This window comes from Emys orbicularis, chromosome 3 (assembly GCF_028017835.1).
Source record: "Emys orbicularis isolate rEmyOrb1 chromosome 3, rEmyOrb1.hap1, whole genome shotgun sequence".
NCBI lineage: Eukaryota > Metazoa > Chordata > Testudines > Emydidae > Emys > Emys orbicularis.
In genome coordinates, this window is record NC_088685.1 from 88,022,071 (window position 1) to 88,044,269 (window position 22,199).

At 48.1% G+C, this 22,199-nt stretch overlaps 1 protein-coding gene across 1 annotated transcript in view; it reads right to left on the minus strand.

Moving 5' to 3' along the window:
- Positions 1-22,199, minus strand: part of REV3L (REV3 like, DNA directed polymerase zeta catalytic subunit) — a 263,253-nt gene that overhangs the window by 42,733 nt on the left and 198,321 nt on the right. Inside the window, exons 21-24 of the mRNA XM_065401417.1 lie at positions 21,436-21,554; positions 19,208-19,349; positions 13,665-13,909; positions 3,867-3,975 (exon numbers count right to left, since the gene is read on the minus strand). Of these exons, the coding sequence (XP_065257489.1) occupies positions 3,867-3,975; positions 13,665-13,909; positions 19,208-19,349; positions 21,436-21,554 (615 nt within the window). The remainder of the gene's footprint in view (positions 1-3,866; positions 3,976-13,664; positions 13,910-19,207; positions 19,350-21,435; positions 21,555-22,199) is intronic.

The following is a 22,199-nucleotide window of genomic DNA, read 5'->3' on the forward strand; positions in this document are numbered from 1 at the left end:
AAAGGAGGGTGGAATGAGGAAATGGCTGCCAAGTGTACCTTGACCGAGGACGACAAGCCCTGGAGCTTGAGGTGGAGCAAATAGTCCAGGATGTCCTGCAGCGAGGCCTCCTCTGCACAAATGAGCCAATCCGAGGCCCAAAATGTGAAGTGTTTCCACTTCGTCACATAGGTAGCCCTGGTGGAGGACTTCCTGCTTCCCAACAGAACCCACTGGACACTAGCGGAGCACTGCCGCTCCTCCCCACTCAGCCACGCAGCAGCCAGGCTGTCAAGTGCAGCACCTCCAGGAGCGACCATTTGTGGCAAGACTAGAAGGACCTGCTGAGGTGATCTGCCAGGATGTTCCTGGTTCCAGGCAGATGGGCCACTACCTGGAAGATGACGTGCTGTACACAGGAGTCCCAGAGGCTGAGCACTTCCCGACAAAGGGCCAAGGACCTGGCTACACCCTGCCTGTTGATGTAATACATCACGGCCGTATCGTCTGTGAGGACCTGAACCACCTTCCCCTTCAGATGGGGCAAGACCGCTCTGAGTTCCCTGACGTTGATGTGCAAGGCTAAGTCGTGCTGCAGGCAACGTCCCTAGGTGTTGAGCTCTCCCAGGTGGGCCCCCCACCCTAGATCTGATGTGTCCGAGACCAAGGTGAGCAAAGGAGATGGGGTCACAAAGGGAACGCCTTGCAACACCAACTCGGGGTCCCACCACCAGTCTAAAGAAAGTGGGACATTGCTCGGCACCGTGACCACTCGGTCCAGGGGGTGCCTGCTGGGAATGTAAACCGAGACCAGCCATGTTTGTAGGGGCCTCAGATGAAGTTGGGCATGGCTGACCACATATGTACACGCGGCCATGTGGCCCAACAGTTGCAGGCACGTATGGGCCATGATGAGCGGGTGGGCCTTTATGTAGGAGATTAAGTCTGCCATGGCCCGAAACCGCGCCTCCAGAAGGAAGGCCCTGGCTTGCGTGGAGTCGTGAACTTCCCCGATAAACTCTATACATTGTACTGGCGTTAACGTGGACTTCTCTATGTTTATCAACAGGCCTAGGCTGAGACAGGTGGAGCGAACCAGATCGAGGCCTCTTTGCACCCAGCCAGTTGTCGAGATACAGGAACAGGTGGATCCCACGCCGCCTGAGATAAGCCGCTACTGGTGCCATGCACTTGGTGAACACTCTTGTGGCCAACGACAGGCCAAAAAAGTGAGCGCTGTGAACTGGAAATGGCGCCCTCCCACTATAAAACGGAGGAAACGCCTATGTCCCGGGAATATGGAAACATGGAAATAAGCATCCTGCAAGTCGAGAGCGGTGTACCAGTCTCCCGGATCCAGGGAAGGAATAATGGAAGCAGGGAAACCATGCGGAACCTCAACTTCTTGAGAGACTTGTTGAGGCACCGCAGGTCCAAGATGGGTCTTAGGCCCCCTTTGGCCTTCAGGATTAGGAAATAACGGGAGCAGAAACCTCTTCCGTGCATGTCCCGAGGAACCTCCTCCACCGCCCTCAGGCACAGGAGCTTTTTGACCTCCTGAATGAGGAATCGCTTGTGATAGGAGTCTCTGAAGAGGAATGGGGAAGCGGGGGGGGAGAGGGGTGGCTGTGAACTGTAGGGTATAGACCTGGGATACTATATCCAAGACCCAGTGGTCCGAGGTTACCCTTGACAAGGCCAAGCGGAAAGATTGAAGACGATTCAGGAAGGGGTGGGAGGGAACTGACTGAGGTGTCGCTCCCGAGCACACCCTCAAAATGAACGCTTCTGGCCCCCAGGGTGTTTAAAGGGCCCAGGCTTTGCAGGTGAGCAGGAAGAAGAGGGGTGATGCCTGCTGAAGCTACTGTCCCTTCTTCTTACAGAACTCTGGCGGGGCTCCCAAGGTCTTGGTAGTGGGGGCGGCCGGAAGGGCTTTCAAGCAGCCTGTGGCTTAGGTATGCCCAACGAATGAAGGGTGGCCTTTGTATCCTTCACCCCATGCAGCCTGGCATCTGTCTGCTCGGAGAAGAGACCAATCCCATCGAATGGGAGGTCTTGGATTGAATTCTGCATCTCTTGAGAGAAGCCTGCCGTTTGTAGCCATGAGCTATGCCTCATCACCACCGCCGACGTGATTACCTGAGCCGCAGAATCCGCTGCATCCCAGGCCATTTGTAGGGAGCACCTGGCTGCCGCCGTGCCTTCCTCCATCAGGGTGCCGAACTCCTGGGCTAACCCTCGTGGGAGGGACTCCTGGAATTTACGGAGAGTATCCCACAAATTAAAGTTGTACCTACTCAGGAGAGCCTGGTGGTTTGCCAGCTGGAATTGTATGCTGCCAGTAGAATAAATTTTTCTCCCAAAGAGATGCAGTCTTTTGGCCTCTTTGTTCTTGGGAGTAGGGGAGGACTGGAGTTGTTTGTCCTTTTTGTTGGCTGCAGAGATGACCAACGAGCCCAAGGGCGGATGGGTGTATAAACACTCGAACCCTTTAGCCGGGACAAAGTATTTTTTCTCTGCCCTTTTGGAAGTGGGAGGGATAGACGAGGGAGTTTGCCACAGGGCCTTGGCAATCTTTGGGCAGGTCTACACTAACCCCCCAATTCGAACTAAGGTACGCAACTTCAGCTACGTGAATAACGTAGCTGAAGTTCGAAGGACCTTAGTTCGAACTTACCTCGGTCCACACGCAACAGGCAGGCTCCCCCGTCGACTCCGCGGTACTCCTCTCGCCAAGCAGGAGTACCACAGTCGACGGCGAGCACTTCTGGGTTCGACTTATCGCGTCCAGCCAAGACGCGATAAGTCGAACCCAGAAGTTCGATCTACCGGGTAAGTGTAGACCTACCCTTTAAGACCCCTTCGTGGATTGGCAATGCGAGGCAGGCTGGGGTGGAAGCGGAGAGGACTGAACAATGAGTCAGTCTGCTCAGCCATCTCCTCTACCTCTAAGCCCAGATTGTCCGCCACTCTCCGGAGCAGAGCCTGATGCTCCTTGAGTCATCGGGTGGACTAGTTCTCGAAGGGCTTGCCACCGCCTCGTCTGGGGACGATGAGGATGATTGGGTTACTGGAGGAGGATCTGTGGCTTCTTCAGGGGAGGGAAGTTTAGGGGTGAGTACCACTTCCTCAACCCCGGCCTCCGAGCGATTAGCATGCACTGAGCCAGGTGCCGTTGGTGGCGTCTGCTGTTGCTCCGAGGTGGCAGCCGAAGATCGCTGGGAAGGGGGCGTAGCCATAACCGGCATTCCCCACGAGCCCCAATAAGGCCACTGGGCTGGTGGCCACTGTCCTTGGTGCCACTGCTGCGATGTTGCGGCCGATGCAGTGTTGGGACCCCAATCACACTCGTGGGATCTGGGTGAGGGGCTAAACCGAGCTCTCTGGGCCACGGGCAGTAAAAAGGAACTGAGGGGGCGCAGGGACAGTGGCGCCTGAAATGAGCGCGGCACTTCAGAGGGCGCCACAGCCGTCCCTATGGATATTGCTAAGGCAAAAGTCTCCGACGACCGCGCACACACCTACAATGGAATCGACATAAGCAAGCACTCGAAGAAGAACTGTTACACATAGGTAACTGTGATTCCAGTATGATTAAGAAGTACAAATACATCACTGCACTGTATGAACAGAAATATAATTTCAATAATAGAGGAAATGAGCCTTTACTGAAACCCTAGTAAAAGTAAAACTATGCAACTATCATATTTATTTCCTGAATTGTCAAAATACTAATCCTGTGATTTGTACTGGCAAGTGCTGGAAGACAACACACTGACAAACAGAAAATATTTTTTCTCTTGCTAAACCAGCAGTGTGTTTAATCTTGGACTAACCAACAAACTAAAAGTGAAAATATCGGTCATTGAGCCATGAAATCTCAGTACCTTGACAAAAGCCACTCCATTGGGTGACACTGTGATATCATGCCGAATCTGATAAAGTAAGTCAGGAGGTACTCTGAGGGATGTGCAGCCAAATTTAAACTCATCAAATCTAGTAAAGAAGAAAATTAAATAAGGATACAAAATGATCAATTAATTTACATTCAAAATAATTGGAAGTATGAGTCTACACTAAAATATTGACAGCACCAACACAAATAGTATGGTTACAGTCACAGAGTACTATGAACAAGCCTACCACAATTTAAAGTTTCTTAGTTACAAGTGACATTCTTTCAAAGCAAAGGAGCAGTGTCCAAATTCTATGCTGAAACTGATTTGTCAATCTGTTCTGCACATATCACCCTGGTACTCAGAGGCCAATTTCCCAGAGGCATGTAATCTTGATCTAAACTCAGCTAGAAATTGCACGTGCTTTATTGGGTAATCTATATAATCTTTCTATAAATCGTTTAAGATTTCAAATCAGAAACTTGTTGGGTTGCCAACCCTCCCAGATTAGCTGGGAGTCTCCCGGAATCAGGCTCAATCTCCCGGAGGCTACTGAAGCCAATCCGGGAGATTTTAGGCCACCAAAAGTCCAGCGTCACAGAGGGGCTAAGGCAGGCTCCCTACCTGCCCTGACTCTGCGCGGCTCTAGGAAGTGGCTGGCATGTCCGGCTCCTAGGCACAGGGGCGTCCAGGGGGGGTCTCTGCACACTGCCCTTGCCCTGAGCGCTGACTCTGCAGCTCCCATTGGCTGGGAACCGCGGTCAATGGGAGCTGCAGCGGCGGTGCCTGCAGGCAGGGGCAGCACACGGAGCCGCCTGACTGCCCCGAGCCTAGGAGCCAGACATGCTGGTCGCTTCCCAGGAGCCACCCGAGGTAAGCGCCGCTTGGCCGGAGCCCGAACCCCCTCCTGCACGCACTCCAACCCCCTGTCCCATCCCTGAGATCCATCCCACACCCGAGCCCTCTCCCGTATCCAAACTCCCTCTCAGAGCTCGCACCCCTTCCTGCACCCCAACCTCCTGCCCAAGGCTCAGCCTGGAGCCCCCTCTCACACTCCGAACCCCTCGGCCCCATCCCCCAGTCCAGAGCCCACACCCCCTCCCGCACCCCAACCCCTTGCCCCAGCCTGGTGAAAGTGAGTGAGAGTGGGGGACAGCGAGCAACGGGGGCGGGGGGAGAGGCATGGAGTTAGTGGGGGCAGGGCCTTGGAGAAGGGGTGGGCCTTGGGGAAGGGGCAGGGCAAGGGTGTCTGGGTTTGTGTGATTAGACAGTTGGCAACCCTAGAAACTTGAGAAACTTCATACTTAAGCCTGGTCATAATTTTAAATATCTCCCAACTCTTCCAACTATTGTTCCACAAAGGTATTTACAATTAAAACAAGCAGCAGTTTTTAAAAAAAATAACTAATCAACATTTTGGTTTCTAAAAAAGGAAATGTACTGTACTGAATAATTAAGTGTGGCCTTAGATTTGGATCATTAAGGTATCAGTAAGGAAAACTACAGCTTTTATACTAAAAGAAGAAAACAACATATTGCCATATATCCTGTACATATAAAGGAGGAAAAAGTGGATACTCACCTTCTCATAACTGTTCTTCGAGATGTGCTGCTCATATCCATTCCAATTAGGTGTGTGTGCACTGCGTGCACAGTTGTCGGAAAGCTTTTCCGCTAGCAGCACCCGTCAGGTCGGCTGTGGAGCCCCCTGGAGTGGGCGCCTTTATGGCGCTCAATACATGACTCTGCCGACCCGGTGCCTCCTCAGTTCCTTCTTGACAGTTACTCCAACAGAGGGGAAGGCGGGTGGGTTTGGAATGGATATGAGCAACACATCTCGAAGAACAACAGTTACGAGAAGGTGAGTAACTGTTTTTTCTTCTTCGAGTGATTGCTCACATCGATTCCAATTAGGTGACTCCCATGCCTTACCTAGGCGTTGGGGTCGGAGTTATGGAATCGCTGATTGGAGCACCACTCTGCCGAAAGCTGCATCATCTCTGGCATGCCGGATGATGGCATAATGAGAGGTGAACATATGCACCGAGGACCAAGTTGCTGCTCTGCAGATTTCTTGTATCGGGACCTGGGCCAGGAACGCCGCTGATGAGGCCTAGGCCCTACTGGAGTGTGCTGTAAGAGCCGGGGCTGGTATTTTGGCCAGCTCATAGCACGTGTGAATGCATGACGTGATCCAGGAAGATATTCTTTGAGATAGACCGGGAGTCCTTTCATTCAGTCTGCCACTGCCATGAACAACTGGTTCGACTTCCTGAACGGCTTAGTGCGCTCAGTGTAGAAGGCTAGTGCTCACTGAACATCCAGGGAGTGCAGCCTCTGCTCATGGCTACTGGCGTGAGGCTTAGGATAAAAAACAGGCAGGAAAATGTCCTGACTAGCGTGGAAGTGTGACACAACCTTAGGAAGAAAGGCCGGGTGAAGTCTGAGTTGCACCTTATCCCTGTGGAAAACCATATAAGGTGGGTCTGAGGTAAGGGCCTTTAACTCAGACACCCTCCTTGCTGATGTAATGGCAACCAGAAAGGCTACCTTCCACGACAGATAGAGAAGGGAGCAAGTCACCAGCGGTTCAAATGGGGGCCCCATTAGCTTGGAGAGGACCAGATTAAGGTCCCATGCGGGGACAGGCTGTCTGGTCTGGGGATGTAGCCATTCCAGATCCTCGAGGAACTGACCAACCATAGGGTTGACGAAGACGGAGTATCCAGACACTCCCAGGTGGAAAGATGAAATAGCAGTGAGGTGTACCTTTATGGAGGATGCTGCCAGGCCTTGCTGTTTCAGATGCAGAAGGTACTCTAAGATGAGAGGTACAGGTGCCTGAAGAGGGGGTGTACGATGCTGGTCACACCAACAAGTAAATTTTTTCCACTTTGCCAGATATGTGGCGCTAGTGGAGGGCTTCCTGCTGCCGAGTAAGACCTCAGTTACCTGTTCTGAGCACAGAAGCTCCATGAGGTTCAGCCATGAAGCTTCCAAGCTGTGAGGTGGAGGGACTGGATGTTGGGGTAATTAAGACAACCGTGGTCCTGGAGTGATCAGGTCGGGGAGGAGAGCCAACATGATCAGGGCAACCACTGACAGTTCCAGGAGCGTGGTGTACCAATGTCGTCCAGGCCACGCTGTTGCCACAAGAATTATCTCTGCCCAGTCCCTGCGGACCTTGAATAGGACCTTGTGCACGAGAGGGAACAGGGGAAAGGCATAGAGCAGGCAGCCTTCCCAGGGTAGCAGGAATGCATCCGTGACTGAGCCTGGGCTGTGTTTCTGGAAGGAGTAGAACATTGGGCACTTTCTGTTGCTCCGGGTGGCGAACAGATCGACCTGGGGAAACCCCCACCTTTGGAAGATGAAGTGTATGACATCCGGCCAGATGGACCACTCGTGATTGTGGAAGGACCTGCTGAGTGGTCCGCCAGTGCGTTCTGAACTCCTGGTAGATAGGATGCTTCCAGGTGAATGGAGTGGGTTATGCAGAACTCCCACAGCCGGAGGGCTTCCCGACATAGGGGAGAGGACTGGGCTCCACCCTGCTTGTTGATGTAAAACATGGCAATGACGTTGTCCGTCAGAACTGCTACGCATTGACCTTGTAGTCGGGCCTGAAAGGTCTGGCATGCTAGTCACACTGCCCGCAGGTCCTTGATATTGATATGGAGGGAGAGCTCGTCCTGCGACCAAAGGCCCTGTGTTTGGAGATCTCCCAAATGCACACCCCACCCCAGAGCTGACGCATCCGTTACTAGGAACAAGGAGGGCTGAGGGCTATTGAAGGGGACTCCTTCGCACACTGTGCGAGGGTCGAGCCACCACTGAAGGGACTCAAACACCTGCCCTGGCACCATGACCACTGAATTCAGGCTGTCGCGTCCTGAGCAATAGGCCAAAGTGAGCCACACCTGTAGAGGCCTGAGCCTCAGTCTGGCATGCCAGGTCACGTAAGTGCAGGCTGCCATGTGGCTGAGGAGACTCAGACATCCCCTTGCTGTAGTGGTGGGGTATTGCCTGAGGCCTTGACTGATGTCCATCATGGCTTGGAATTGGGACTCTGGCAAAAGTGCTCTTGCCCGAACCGAGTCCAAAACCGCCCCAATGAATTCTATTCTTTGGGTCAGTGACAAGGCTGACTTGTTCAAGTTGAGGAGGAGACCCAGTCTCTCGAATGTGGATCTGACCAATCGGACTGAGGGTATGTCTACACTACCGCGGTAGTTCGACGGCTGGCAATCGAAGTTCTGGGTTCGATTTATCGCGTCTGGTGTGGACGCGATAAATCGAACCAGGAAGCGCTCGCCGTCGACTGCGGTACTCCAGCTAGACGAGAGGAGTACCGCGGAGTCGACGGGGGAGCCTGCCTGCCGCGTGTGGACCGCGTCTGAACCGCGGTAAGTTCGAAGTAAGGTATGTCGAATTCAGCTACGTTATTCACGTAGCTGAATTTGCGTACCTTACTTCGACTTGGGGGGTAAGTGTAGACCAAGCCTGAGACTCCACCTGTCCCCAGCGCGGCCCCTGAGCAGCCAGTCGTCGAGGTTGGAGTATACCTGCACCTGCCTCTGACGGAGGAAAGCGGCCACGACTGACATGCACTTGGTGAACACTCGGGAGGCTGCTGAGAGGCCGAATGGAAGGACCGTAAATTGATAATGTCTGTGGTCGACCACGAATCGTAGGAATCATCTGTGTGCAGGCCGAATAGCTACATGGAAATACGTGTCTTTCATGTCGAGGGCAGTGTACCAGTCTCCCGGACTCAGAGAAGGAATAATTGTGCCCAGGGAGACCATGCAGAACTTCAACTTTACCATGAACTTGTCGAGTCCTCGCAGACCTAGAATGGGTCTGAGACCCCCCTTGGCTTTGGGGACTAGGAAGTATCAGGAATAGAATCCCTTGCCCCCGAGGAATCTCCTCTACCGCTCTCATGGCGAGGAGTGTCCGCACCTCCTGGATAAGGAGTTGCTCGTGAGAAGAGTCCCTGAAGAGAGACAGCCAAGGGTTTTGGGAGGGAGGGTAGGAGCTGAATTGGAGAGACTATCCCACTTCTACCGTACAGAGAACCCAGTGATACAAAGTTATTTTGGACCAAGCAGGGTGGATGTGGGACAGACGATTCAAGAAAGATGGGGAAGGATCTGGAATTGTGACTGGTGCGCTGCCCTTGGGTGCACCTTCGAAAGGCCTGCTTTGAACCCGATGATGGTTTAGTCGGGCCCTGGCCCTGCCCGGGCTGGAGGGTTTGAAGGCTTGCGTCTGCCATTCCTGCCCCTTCTCCTATAAAAGCCCTGCCTCGGCCGACAAGGATAGGAGCGCTGCTGTTGCTGCTGAGGCTTGAAATGTTTATGTTGGGTTTTCATAGATTCTAGGACAGGAAGGGACCTCGAGAGGTCATCGAGTCCAGTCCCCTGCCCGCATGGCAGGACCAAATACTGTCTAGACCATCCCTGATAGACATTTATCTAACCTACTCTTAAATATCTCCAGAGATGGAGATTCCACAACCTCCCTAGGCAATTTATTCCAGTGTTTAACCATCCTGACAGTTAGGACCTTTTTCCTAATGTCCAACCTAAACCTCCCTTGCTGCAGTTTAAGCCCATTGCTTCTTGTTCTATCCTTAGAGGCTAAGGTGAACAAGTTTTCTCCCTCCTCCTTATGACACCCTTTTAGATACCTGAAAACTGCTATCATGTCCCCTCTCAGTCTTCTCTTTTCCAAACTAAACAAACCCAATTCTTTCAGTCTTCCTTCATAGGTCATGTTCTCAAGACCTTTAATCATTCTTGTTGCTCTTCTCTGGCCCCTCTCCAATTTCTCCACATCTTTCTTGAAATGCGGTGCCCAGAACTGGACACAATACTCCAGCTGAGGCCTAACCAGCGCAGAGTAGAGCGGAAGAGTGACTTCTCGTGTCTTGCTTACAACACACCTGTTCATACATCCCAGAATCATGTTTGCTTTTTTTGCAACAGCATCACTCTGTTGACTCATATTTAGCTTGTGGTCCACTATAACCCCTAGATCCCTTTCTGCCGTACTCCTTCCTAGACAGTCTCTTCCCATTCTGTATGTGTGAAACTGATTGTTCCTTCCTAAATGGAGCACTTTGCATTTGTCTTTGTTAAACTTCATCCTGTTTACCTCAGACCATTTCTCCAATTTGTCCAGATCATTTTGAATTATGACCCTGTCCTCCAAAGCAGTTGCAATCCCTCCCAGTTTGGTATCATCTGCAAACTTAATAAGTGTACTTTCTATGCCAATATCTAAGTCATTGATGAAGATCTTGAACAGAGCTGGACCCAAAACAGACCCCTGCGGAACCCCACTTGTTATACCTTTCCAGCAGGATTGGGAATCATTAATAACTACTCTCTGAGTACGGTTATCCAGCCAGTTATGCACCCACCTTATAGTAGCCCCATCTAAATTGTATTTGTCTAGTTTATCGATAAGAATATCATGCGAGATCGTATCAAATGCCTTACTAAAGTCTAGGTATACCACATCCACTGCTTCTCCCCTAGCCACAAGACTCGTTATCCTATCAAAGAAAGCTATCAGATTGGTTTGACACGATTTGTTCTTTACAAATCCATGCTGGCTATTCCCTATCCCCTTACCACCTTCCAAGTGTTTGCAGATGATTTCCTTAATTACTTGCTCCATTATCTTCCCTGGCACAGAAGTTAAACTAACTGGTCTGTAGTTTCCTGGGTTGTTTTTATTTCCCTTTTTATAGATGGGCACTGTATTTGCCCTTTTCCAGTCTTCTGGAATGTCTCCCGTCTCCCATGATTTTCCAAAGATAATAGCTAGAGACTCAGATACCTCCTCTATTAGCTCCTTGAGTATTCTAGGTTGCCGGGGTGTGCATACCCAAGGATTTCATGGTAGTCCTGGAGTCCTTTAGGACTATGCAGCCAAGAGTTAGTCTGCTCCACAAGCAGAACTGCCCCATCAAAAGGCAGGTCCTGCCTGGTCTGTTGAACCTCGGGTGGGAGTTCCGAGGCCTGCAGCCATGAGCTACACCTCATGGCGATACCGGAGGACAAGGTGCGCGCCACTGAATCCGCAGCATCCAGTGAGGCCTGTGGCACCGCCTTGCCCTCCTCCACTATCACTCCACACTCCTCCCGGGACTCTGTTGGCTCCAGCTCCTTAAACTGAGCATCGAGTTCCAGGAGTTGAAGCTGTATCTACTCAGAATTGCCTGCTGGTTGGCAATACTGAGTTGCAACCCCCCTGTGGAATACACTTTGTGCTCAAATAAATCTGGGCACTTGGCGTCCTTGGACTTAGTTGCTGGGGCTTGTTGTCCCTGCCTCTCCTTTTCATTTACTGCAGCCACCACCAACGAGCAAGGCTGCAGGTGTGTGAAGAGGTATTCGTACCCCTTAGATGGGATGAAATACTTCCTCTCCACACCCTTCGCAGTGGGAGGGATGGAGGCCGGGGTCTGCCAAATGGTCTTAGCATTGGCCTATATAGTCTTGATGAGGGGTAGAGCCACCCTCGACGGGCCTTCTGGGGCCATGAGTCAACCATGAGGTCCTCCGACTCCAGCACCTCCTCGGTCTGCAGGCCCATATTTCACACACCCTGCAAAGGAGGTCCTGGTGGGCAAGGCTGTCTATGGGGGGCGATCCAGATATGGACGTGCCTGAAACCCTAACCCTCTTAGTCTCCAGGGGCCTCCTGTCCCGCCTCTCTGCTGGGGCCAACCATACCTGGCTCAGGAACTGGGGTTGGTTCCAGGGGAAGTAGTGTGACCGGTACCTCCTCAGCACCCCTAGGGGTGGGGCAACTGGCTGATGCCTTCGGCACCCGTGGTTCAGAGGCTGCCGAATGCGAACGTTTGGACTGGGCGCCCTGGGCCTGGTGGTACACCCACGGGGTCCAAAATGGCCACTGCGCTAGTCCCTGCCACTGCGCAGGCCATGGTCCTGCCCCCACCTCAGGCCTTCCATGGCCTGACCAATGCCGGCCCCGCTCTGAGTATCTAGACCCTGTCTCCGAGTCTGAAGACAGGGACCGGGACCACGATGGACAGGGTGGTGTCGAGCGGAGCTGGACTGGAGAGTGGTGTAGTGGGGCTGGGGAGCGGTGCTGCAATCTGGACTGGTACCGAGATCGGTGTTTGTGCGGGGACACTGACTGGGATGACTGCTGCCAGGAGTGGGACCTGCTGCGCAACGGGGATCGGCATGAGGATCGCCATCACGAGCGCTGGTGTGACTTGGAGCGGTACCGTGAGTGGCGCCTAGACTCCGAGCGGCGCCAAGACTCCACTGACAGTGCTGAGGGACGAAGCATTGCCGGATTGCCTTGAGACGGTGCTACATGTTGTGGTACTGGAGGTTTGGCTTGAAGGACCAGGGATCGCGGTGCCCTCATGGCGATGAGGTCCCTTGCGGCTTCAAAGGTGTCCAGGTGGATGGCAATTCCACCTCCTCAATGACCCGGCTCAGGGAGTCCAAGGGCTCAGGCATCGGACTCGACAGTCCCCCTTATGGGGACAAAGTTGACGGTGCTGGCTCCAAAGTCTTTGGCCCTGGGTGCTCCTCTCTGGGACATGCCCCATTGGCTGGCTCCAAAGGGGTGGGTCTCTGAGTCGGAGATCCACTCCTCCCCTGCTTCCGGTGCGTTGGGGAATGGGACTGGTGCCGGGTCGATCCCGCTGGTTTCGGTGCCGGTGCTGCGGGTCTCTCCCAGAGTCCTTCCGCATTGCTGCTTCTATCACTGGCGCCGGGTGCTGTGCACTGATGAGCTCAGTGCCCGGTCTTGCCGCACCGATGTAGGTTGCGGTCTAAGTGCCGCCTCCATAAGAAGCTGCTTGAGGCGAAAGTCTCGCTCTTTTTTTTTTTTTCTGGGGCGAAACCCTTTATAAATCCTGCACTTGTCCTCTTGGTGTGCTTCCCTCAAACACTTTAAGAAAGTGTTGTGGGGGTCGCCCGTTGGCATGGGCTTCTTGCAGGACTTGCAGGGCTTAAACCCTTGGGATTTACGCAGACCCTGAGTCCCAACGGGGAACGCGATCAGGGTGAAGGGGAAGACCCCCCACTCCCAACGGCTATCTGCTGTAACAACCAAAACCACTAAAACTAAATTTAACGAGGCTAGGAAAAACGAGGAGAGCTTGCTAAGCAAGTCACTGCAGTTACAACAACCGTCACTGGCAGTAAGAAGGAACAGAGGAAGCGCCGGGTTTGCAGGGTCATATATTAAGCGCCATGAAGGCACCACTCCAGGGGGCTCTATAGCCGACCCGACGGGTGCTGCCATGGGAAAAACTTTCCAACGACTGTGCACGCGGTGCACTCACATCTAATTGGAATCAATATGAGCAATCACTTGAAGAAGAATGTTAGTTCAGTTTGGAAAATGTCTAAAGGAATTTAGATATCACACTTTAATTTCTTAGACTAAAACCTTTGAATTATAGTGGCAAAAATTTTGTATTTTATACACACATTCATACTGTTATTGCAAAATACAGGAGACCAACAAGACTATTTGGACTCTGATTCACCCTTAAACAGAGTCCAATTTTCAAAGATTATTGTTATAGCATAGCACTCATAATTGCATATTTAAAAAAAATTATTGGTGAAATTTAACACGATTTTTTATTGTAACCCTTTGAGATTATATTCACTCTCAACTTCCATGGTCTTCAATGAAAGATGAGGGTTCTCAGCACCTTACAAAAGATGCTCAATTCCTCACAGGATCAAAGTTTATATGAGCAAGAAAAATAAAACTTACTTTCCTAAGTTCTCAATATGTCCCAGGCAGGTTGAAAAACAGTAATTGTATGCTATCACAATAGAAGGATATAATGACTGGAAATCTAGTACAAGAACAGCGTTACTGTAGAAGCGGGACTCTGGCTCCATTATTAAGGGAACACACTGTGGGGCTTTCATTTGAGCTCGCTGCTGGATACTAGGTGTCACAGGGATATAATTCATTGGTTTAGCAATACGCAGCATCATTGACTCCACACGATACTGCAAAACAAAATTTAATATACAATTATAATTAATATTTCTAAAGTGCAATATGCATGCTAAGTATTATATCCATATGAATATGCATTTGGGCTGTGCTGCCCTTAAACCAGAGATAGCAAGTTTTGCAAAAGAATACAGTCACACTAATTTTTATTTTTAATGTACACCTTTCTAACTTATGTGCCGGAATTCTTTTTGTGTTTCTATGCCTTTTAGGGATAAGTACTGAAACACTGCACTTTTGATGTACATCTACTAGCTGCAAAATGAATGCTCAAACCAATACATAACATACATGTGGTTATGACCACTTCCAGTGTGCAAGTTCTTACCAAGGCTGTGTTTTTGTTAGGTTCAAAGACTGTTGTGCAAAAACAACAAAGAGAACATACAATTCTTAACTTGCCATTTTCAACAGAAAATTGTGCAGGAACCTTATTCCATAATGACCAAGAAAATTTAAATGTATTAATGTGATCTGTATCATGTTAATAATTGTATTCCACAAAACAACTTTTACTGTTAGACTTAATAATAAATACTCAGCTTTTATGTAGCACTTTATGATGCAAGGTAAGTGTAATTCAGTCTGCTTTACACACACAGAAACAGGCATAGAGCAGTGGTCTCCAAAGTGGGGTGCACGCACCCCAGCGGGTACGCAAGAGGATCCTTGGGGGTGCACGGCAGGAGAAGCGCTTTTTTTTTTTCTTTGTCAGGCGGGAGTCCGAATGGCTTATTTATTTATTTATTTTTGCTTCGGCAAAAATGGGCAGGGGGTGCATGCTCAAAAATTTTTTACTGATAGGGGTGCGCGATCAAAAAAGTTTGGAGACCACTGGCATAGAGAAATGATTTGCCCAAATTCGCTCCTCAGGGTCAGTGGTAGAGCCAGGAATAGAACCCAAGTCAGCCTTCTGACTTGCAGGCCCATTCCTATCCATTGGATCACACTGCCTCCTTTATGCTGCTTGGGGAGCATAGGCAAGATAATAAAGCATGGGAAAGTTGAGTACTTCTACCTTGCCCAAACTAATATGACAACACCACCAGCAGTATGAGAGTTATGGACAGGTGTAGGCACTAACATTTTAAAAAAGAACCTCAGAATTCTCTCTATATAAAAATGCTCTGAGATCCTTTGAAAGAGTCTATAAAAGTGCAAAGTACTATAATTCTAAGATTTGGATTTATTTAGGAAATGAAGGTTACTTACGTGTAACCAGAGTTCTTCAAGATGGCTCTGCACAGTCACATTTATAGATATCGTAATGCCTACTGGTGCCAAACAGCAGAACCTTCTCTAAGCAGTGTGTTCTGAGTGCTCACTGCTTCCTCCTCCCTGTCCCCTCAGCATCTCCGAACATTTTGAGGAAGAGGCTATATAAGGGGGCACAGAGCTCTCTACCATCTGTTTCTTCTGCTACCAACCCAGAGGCACAGAACAAAGGGACTCTGAGACAGAGGGGAAGGTGGGTGGGAAGTGTGAATTTGCAGAGCCATCTTGAAGAACTCCAGTTACAAAGTAACCATCATTTCTTCTTTCAGTGGCTAAGCATAGTACTACCATTTATGAGTAGTTTGATAAGCAGTGCTGGAAATAACACGGAGGAGGGAACAGAGTCCTAACTGAATAGAGACTGAAGCATCCCTCTACCAAATTATCATCAGCCCTAGAAGCCATATTGAAAGTATGTTTAGTAAAAGTGTATACAGAACTGCAGGTTGCAACCCTACAAATTTCAGTAACAGGGACTTGCTTAAGGCAAGCAAAAGACACTGTCACAGCTCTGGTGGAATGAGAGCATACTGGCATACGTGCAGGAATACCTGCTAATGTATGACATTAACAGGACATTATTTAATCTACCTAGAAATAATCTGCAGGAGACAGAATAACTCATATGATTGTTAGCATAAATCATGAATAATTTAAATGATATTTCAAAAACTTTAGTTCTATTTAAATAATGTGCAAGGGCTCTTTTTGCATCCAATGTATGTAAAACAGATTCCCCTTTCTTAGTATGCAGTTTTGGGAAAAATACCAGCAAATTAATTGTCTGATTGATGTGAAATTCAGAAAACACTCTTGGCAAAAACATGGGATCAGGCCTCAGAACCACCTTATCTTCATGAAAAGACATAAAAGACTAGACTTTTACATGTACACCATGACCCAGTGGATCAATGGTTGCCTATAAATAAAAGGTGGCTCAGCCATCAAGACATTTAATTCACTCACCCTTCTGGCTGATGTCATTGAAATAATGAATGCTGTCGTAATAGACAAATAATACAAACACCACTCAGCTAAGGATTCAGAAGATGATTTCACAAGTACACGCTAGACCAAATTAACAACCCAAGGAGGGACAGGATTGCTCAAAAGGGCATACATATTACATAATTATTTCATAAATTTCTTAACCAAATCAAGCACTAATGGCAATCTACATTCAACCAAAATATGGTAAGCTGAGATAGCTGCCAAATAAACTTTCAAAGACGAATTAGATAATCCCTCAGTTTTTAAGTGCACTAAATATTTTCCAGTACAAGATATGGAACCTGAGACAGGATAATCAGATTTTCCCTGCATCCAAGCCACCATCTTGACCAGAGAGGAGGAGCGAAGACAAGCATGACTCCTCAAAGTAACTGCAGAAGCTAACACTCTAGTAGAAGAGTCCAAGGCATCAAATTAAGACCTGGGAGTATGCTTTGCCACATTGTGACCTTTCATTAGAATTGCATTTGCCAATTTCCTTTTGTTATCTGGCAAATCCTGCACAAAGAGGGTCATATTTTCCCACAGGAGGAACTGATAATGGGGTCTAACTGCTTAGTAATTTGCCACCTTAATATCAAGGTAGGCAGAAGAGGACACCTTTCTCCCCCGGGAGTCATTCTTTTTCTGGTCTCTATCAGCAGGAGTAGAATGTGCTCATCCAGACCTTGACCTGATTCTGGGATCAGCCATCACCAGCAAATCAGGTAAAGGGCCTGTGTGAAAATATGAAAACCCTTCAGAGGGTATCTGATATAATTTGTCTGCCTTCTTGGAAATAAGCTTGCAAGAGACAAGAATGGACCACACAGTCTTAACAGGCTGCAGCAGACAATCGTGGTTTGGTAATGACACCCTACTCTTGGAGGTAGCCCCAAGAAAACACCAGATGGGAGTTTCCTCCCTAGTTACTGAAGGTAAGTTCAACGTGGACATCATGTGATCCATAAGGTCATGAAACTATAGAGCAGGGATCGGCAACCTTTGGCACACGGCCCGCCAGGGAAATCCGCTGGCGGGCCGGGCCAGTTTGTTTACCTGCAGCGTTCGCAGGTTCGGCCAATTGCAGCTCCCACTGCCGTTCCAGGCCAATGGGGGCTGTGGGAAGTGGCGCGGGCCAAGGGATGTACATCTTCTTTTTCTTCAGTTCAGCCATAATCCAAAACCAAGCTACTAACTAACCTATCTATACTTATCACAAACTATACTAAACAATTAACAAGATACTAAGAATGGAGAAACGGCCACCCAATCCAAATGGATCGGTTCACTTGCCTCTTTGGCACGTGGTTAGAAGGAACTGAGATGGCAGAGGGCTCTGCACCTCCTTATATAATCTTGATCTGAGCGTGTTTGGAGATGCTGACAGGAGGAGGGGGTGCATGAGCGCTCTAAAAGACTCCGCGTGGAGAAGGTTCTACTGTTAGGCACCACTAGGCAGAACAATACCCATAAGAGGGATAATGCAGAGCCACTCAAATAATAATAATATATATAAATTTATATAGGAAAATAATACATATAGATAATATAGAGAGGCAAAGTTGATTACTTCTACCTTGCCCAAACTGATATAACAATACCACCAGTAGCATTATAAAAAAGATCCTCATGACCCTCTGAGGGTCTTCCACTCCTACAGCACTTTAGAGGGGACCATTGTGGTGAATAACAGCAGCATATCTTGCTGGTCTGCCCATGCCTTTTGGAATAAGACCTTCTCTGCCTCCTAGTCACCCTCCTCAGTGTAATGTCATCAATAGTTAGAATAGCCTAAAGGGGACACAGAGGAGATTACTATCCAGCCCCTACCCTCGTACCCTGGTGATCCCCCCTCACTCTTCATCTCAGCCCCTTCCCTCCCCAGTCAGGAACAGCCTGAAGTGCAAGCCCCAAGCTGGAGAATGCACATTCTGACTTGGCAACAACCTGGATCTATACAAGTAACACCAAGACACAACTTTAATTGCAAATCCTAAACCAGGGAAGGCACATATTGAGGCAGCAACAACCCACACCCATACAACTACTGCCAAGCCACAGCATTGGCTGCAAGCCACAAACACTGCCCTTAAGCGCACATGGCTAAGGGGAGCAAGGATCAACACCATCTCCCAAGACTGGGATAAACCTCAGGGGATAGAATTCAGAAATAGCAGATTAATTCAGTGTGCAATAAACTCCCTGTGCAGACAAGCCCGCAGAGTGATGAAATGCCAAAGTTCAAATTGCCTGTGCCAGCTTGACTCTGCCCCAGCATATATACATTACAATACAGTCCTTAATTACATGATTACATAAGATTTTGTTCCTAGACGTCCTCTGCCTCATTCAGCAGCTAGGCTGAAAGGTGTATAGTGGAGATTTCACTGTTCAACATCTGGCCCTCTGCCTCATGTACTACATATTCAACCATTTCACTGAGGTTTTCCAGAAACATTTGCTTGACAGTAATAGATTATTGTGTCCTCAACAATTTGTGCACTAAGTAAAATCATGGTTCCTGCAATGTACATCTAACTCAGCTTCTGCAGAGCTCTTCCTCATTAAAATATGTAATTTTGAACATATTTCACACACCTCTGCACATCTAAGAAAGTCCTCTCAACTTTCTTGAGCATGATGAACCATTTTTCTCAACAACTTTTAAAAGAAATGTCACTTTCAGGCTAAGATCAAGGATGGAAAATTTCAGCCCTAAAAGTAACATTAAAGTTATTATAAGCAACAGCAAGAGGTCCTTTAGAATGAATATGTTTGGGCAACTCTAACTGTAGACAACACTACACAATATGTCTATAAAACAGAATGTTCAATGTGGCCACATTACCGCTGCTTTTGAATTTCCTGACTTTCTTTAATTTAATATTTCAACCACTGTGTTGCACAATGTAATCCTCCATATTTAACAAAAAATAACTGAGGACAAAGTATAAATAAGGCACAAAACAAACTTTGCACACAATATTTTCCATTCAAAAAGTGTCAGGAAAGTTCAAACTTACCTGTGAACCTCTCGTTAGTACATGCAAGAACTGAATTCCAAAAAGCCTTGCCATTTCACTTGTTCTACCAATCAAGTCTAGCTGTTCTAACATTTGGAGATTCCCACGGACACGGCTCATGTAGTGATCAACCATTTTCCATCTGTGAAAGCAAACACCTAGGTTATAAACAGCAGGGAGCCAGGAAGTTTGATCAGGAACAAAGATTGCTGTTCTTTTTACTGAAAAAATGTATACTCTGACAAGGTGTTACAGATGGGAAAATGTGTTTCCTGGTTTCCCATGAGACATATTTATATGATTCTTTCAAAATTGTGACAAAGGCACTCTGACACCCCAGTCAGGTGTTAAAGAGCTATCACAGGCTTAAGCAGCCATTCTCCAGCAACAGGAAGGCGTGAATAAGAAATTTACATTTCATCATAGTGACGGTTTAACCCTCACATCCACAAGAGACTTGTCACCTGCACCCTGTTACCTCCACAAAATAATGGAGGACACACAGAACACAAATAGCTTATCTCCTCCTTCATCTCTGCTCATGACATCAATGACTCTCAAAGAACTGAAATAAGGGGCTGGGGTAGGGGAGTCCCAGACTGAAAGGAGACCCAGCCTGTGAAATTTACTGCAGCGTATAGTGAGAAAAACCTTTGTTTTTTAGTTCATTTAGCTTGTTAAGTTAGGTACTAGCTTGCATTTTACTCTTATTTTCTTTTGTAACACATCCTGACTTTTATGCATCATCACTTGTAATCACTTAAAATCTATCTTTCTGTAATTAATAAACTTATTTTATTATTTTATCTTAACCAGTGTGTTTGGATTTGTGCGTGTGGGGAACTCTGTGTGGGATAACAAGGCTGATGCATGTATCATTTTCCTTTGATGAAATGATGGACTTTCTATGAGCTTGCATTGTTCAGTAGTGTACTGGACAATACAAGATTCACATTTCTGGAGAACAAGGCTGGGACTAAGAATTTGCAGATGTTGCTGTATATGTAATTCATGAGTAAGGCTGCGAGTTTTTCATGAGTAAGGCAGCTCAGGCAGCCCCTGTGCCAGTCGCACCAGCCGCTGCTGGGGCAGTCTCAGGCCACCGCACCCCCCATCCCCCAGCAGCAGCAGGAATTTCGGTGTGGAAGGGGGCAGGGGTTGGGGCACGGGACGGGGTGAGGTGGGCTCTGGGCGGCGTTTACCTGGGGGTATTCCCAGAAGCGGCGACATCCCCCTCGCTCAGCTCCTAGGCGGAAACGTGGCCAGGCAGCTCTGCATGCTGCCTCCGTCTGCAGGCACTGCCCCCGCAGCTCCCATTGGCTGTGGTTCCCAGCCAATAGGAGCTGCGAAGCCGAAGCTCTGGGCGGAAGTAGTGCACAGAGCTGCCTGGCCATGCCTCCACCTGGGAGCTGAACAAGGGGGATGGCCCCACTTTTGGGGAGGCGCAGAGTCAGGTAGGGAGCCTGCTGGCCCCGCCAACCCCCCACCCCTAAAGCGCCCCTGGGCCAACTCCCCCTCTTCTCCCCCCCCACCTCAAGATTTATTCAGGGGTATATAGTATATATCAGTAGTTCTCAAACTTTTGTACTGCTGACCCCTTTCACATAGCAAGCCTCTGAGTGCGACCCCCCCCTTATAAATTAAAAACACTGACCCCCCGTTTGAGAACTCCTGGTATATATAGTAGAAGTCATGGACAGGTCACGTGCTGTGAATTTCTGTTTACTGCCCGAGACCTGTCCATGACTTTTACTAAAAATACCCATGATTAAAACGTAGCCTTATTCATGGTCAGAGCGCTCATGTATTTAGCTGGGAGTAAATGTGCATGCTATAGGCTGTGTGAGCAGACCATGAGTGGATTTTCTGACAGCAAAGCAGTATAAAAGGCACCCCAGGTTAGAGAATTAAGGGGACACAGTTGTTCAATGATCCAGATTGTACCCTGGGTAATGTCACAACAATGAAAGCTGGATAGGAGGGATAGCTCATTACAAGCCCTTTGATAAACACTGTATGCTAAGTTAAGTGCTCTATAGGAAGTAACAAAAGACTTTAATACAGCACACCATGCCTGTTCACGTTTCTCAAAGCTGCGACTTGCAATCTTGTCTTGTTTTTTCCACAGTTGCTTTTTTATAAATAATATAGGAAAGCCATACCATACTAAGTTGCGAATCTTGCTTAAAAATATTCTCATAGCAATGGATCATCAGATCATTCATTACCTGTAGATATCTGTCTTGTTGTCAAACCAATCAGACAAAACTCGAGAGGTAAATAGAGGAAAACGCTGATGAAGAACATGAAAACCCACATTTTCAAATGTGTAGTTAGTTAGAGTCACCTAGAAAAATACAAAAGACTTGATAATGATCTTATATTTTTATAATGCCTTCCTTTCAGAAGACTCCTAAAGCTTTTCACACACTTTAACAATAGATTTATGAACTACAAATAGGAATTTGTTATCTCTGATGTGCAGTTACCCAGTAGGTAAAATCATAGCAAATATTTAACAGTCCACTGCAACAACACAACTGTTCATGACAGAAAGGGAAGAATAAATATCTTTCTCCAAATTAAAGTACAGGTGGTAAATAGACTGCAATTACCAAATTAGAACTTGCCCAGGAGTGGGTTACAAGAGGGACCTAATGAGAAGGTTAAACGTAATGTAATAGAACAGCAAAACAGTGATGGGGTACGATAGCTCAAAACAGTTCCACAGACTTCAAATATTTCTTTTAGTAAAAGTAGCATACTAGCTATCTTGCTAGGGGACAGGTAAGCTGTTCTCGAGACACATCTTGGACACAAAGAAGTAAAAAGAAACACTGTTAAGAAACATTAGTGAAAATCAAAAGGCAAGGACTTCAGTATTTTACATTTCAAAACACATTATATGTCCGTTTCTGAAAATAACGTCGTTTATCTAAAAAGGGATTTAAAAAACTGTACAACAACTTACATGGAAATAAGCACATACTAT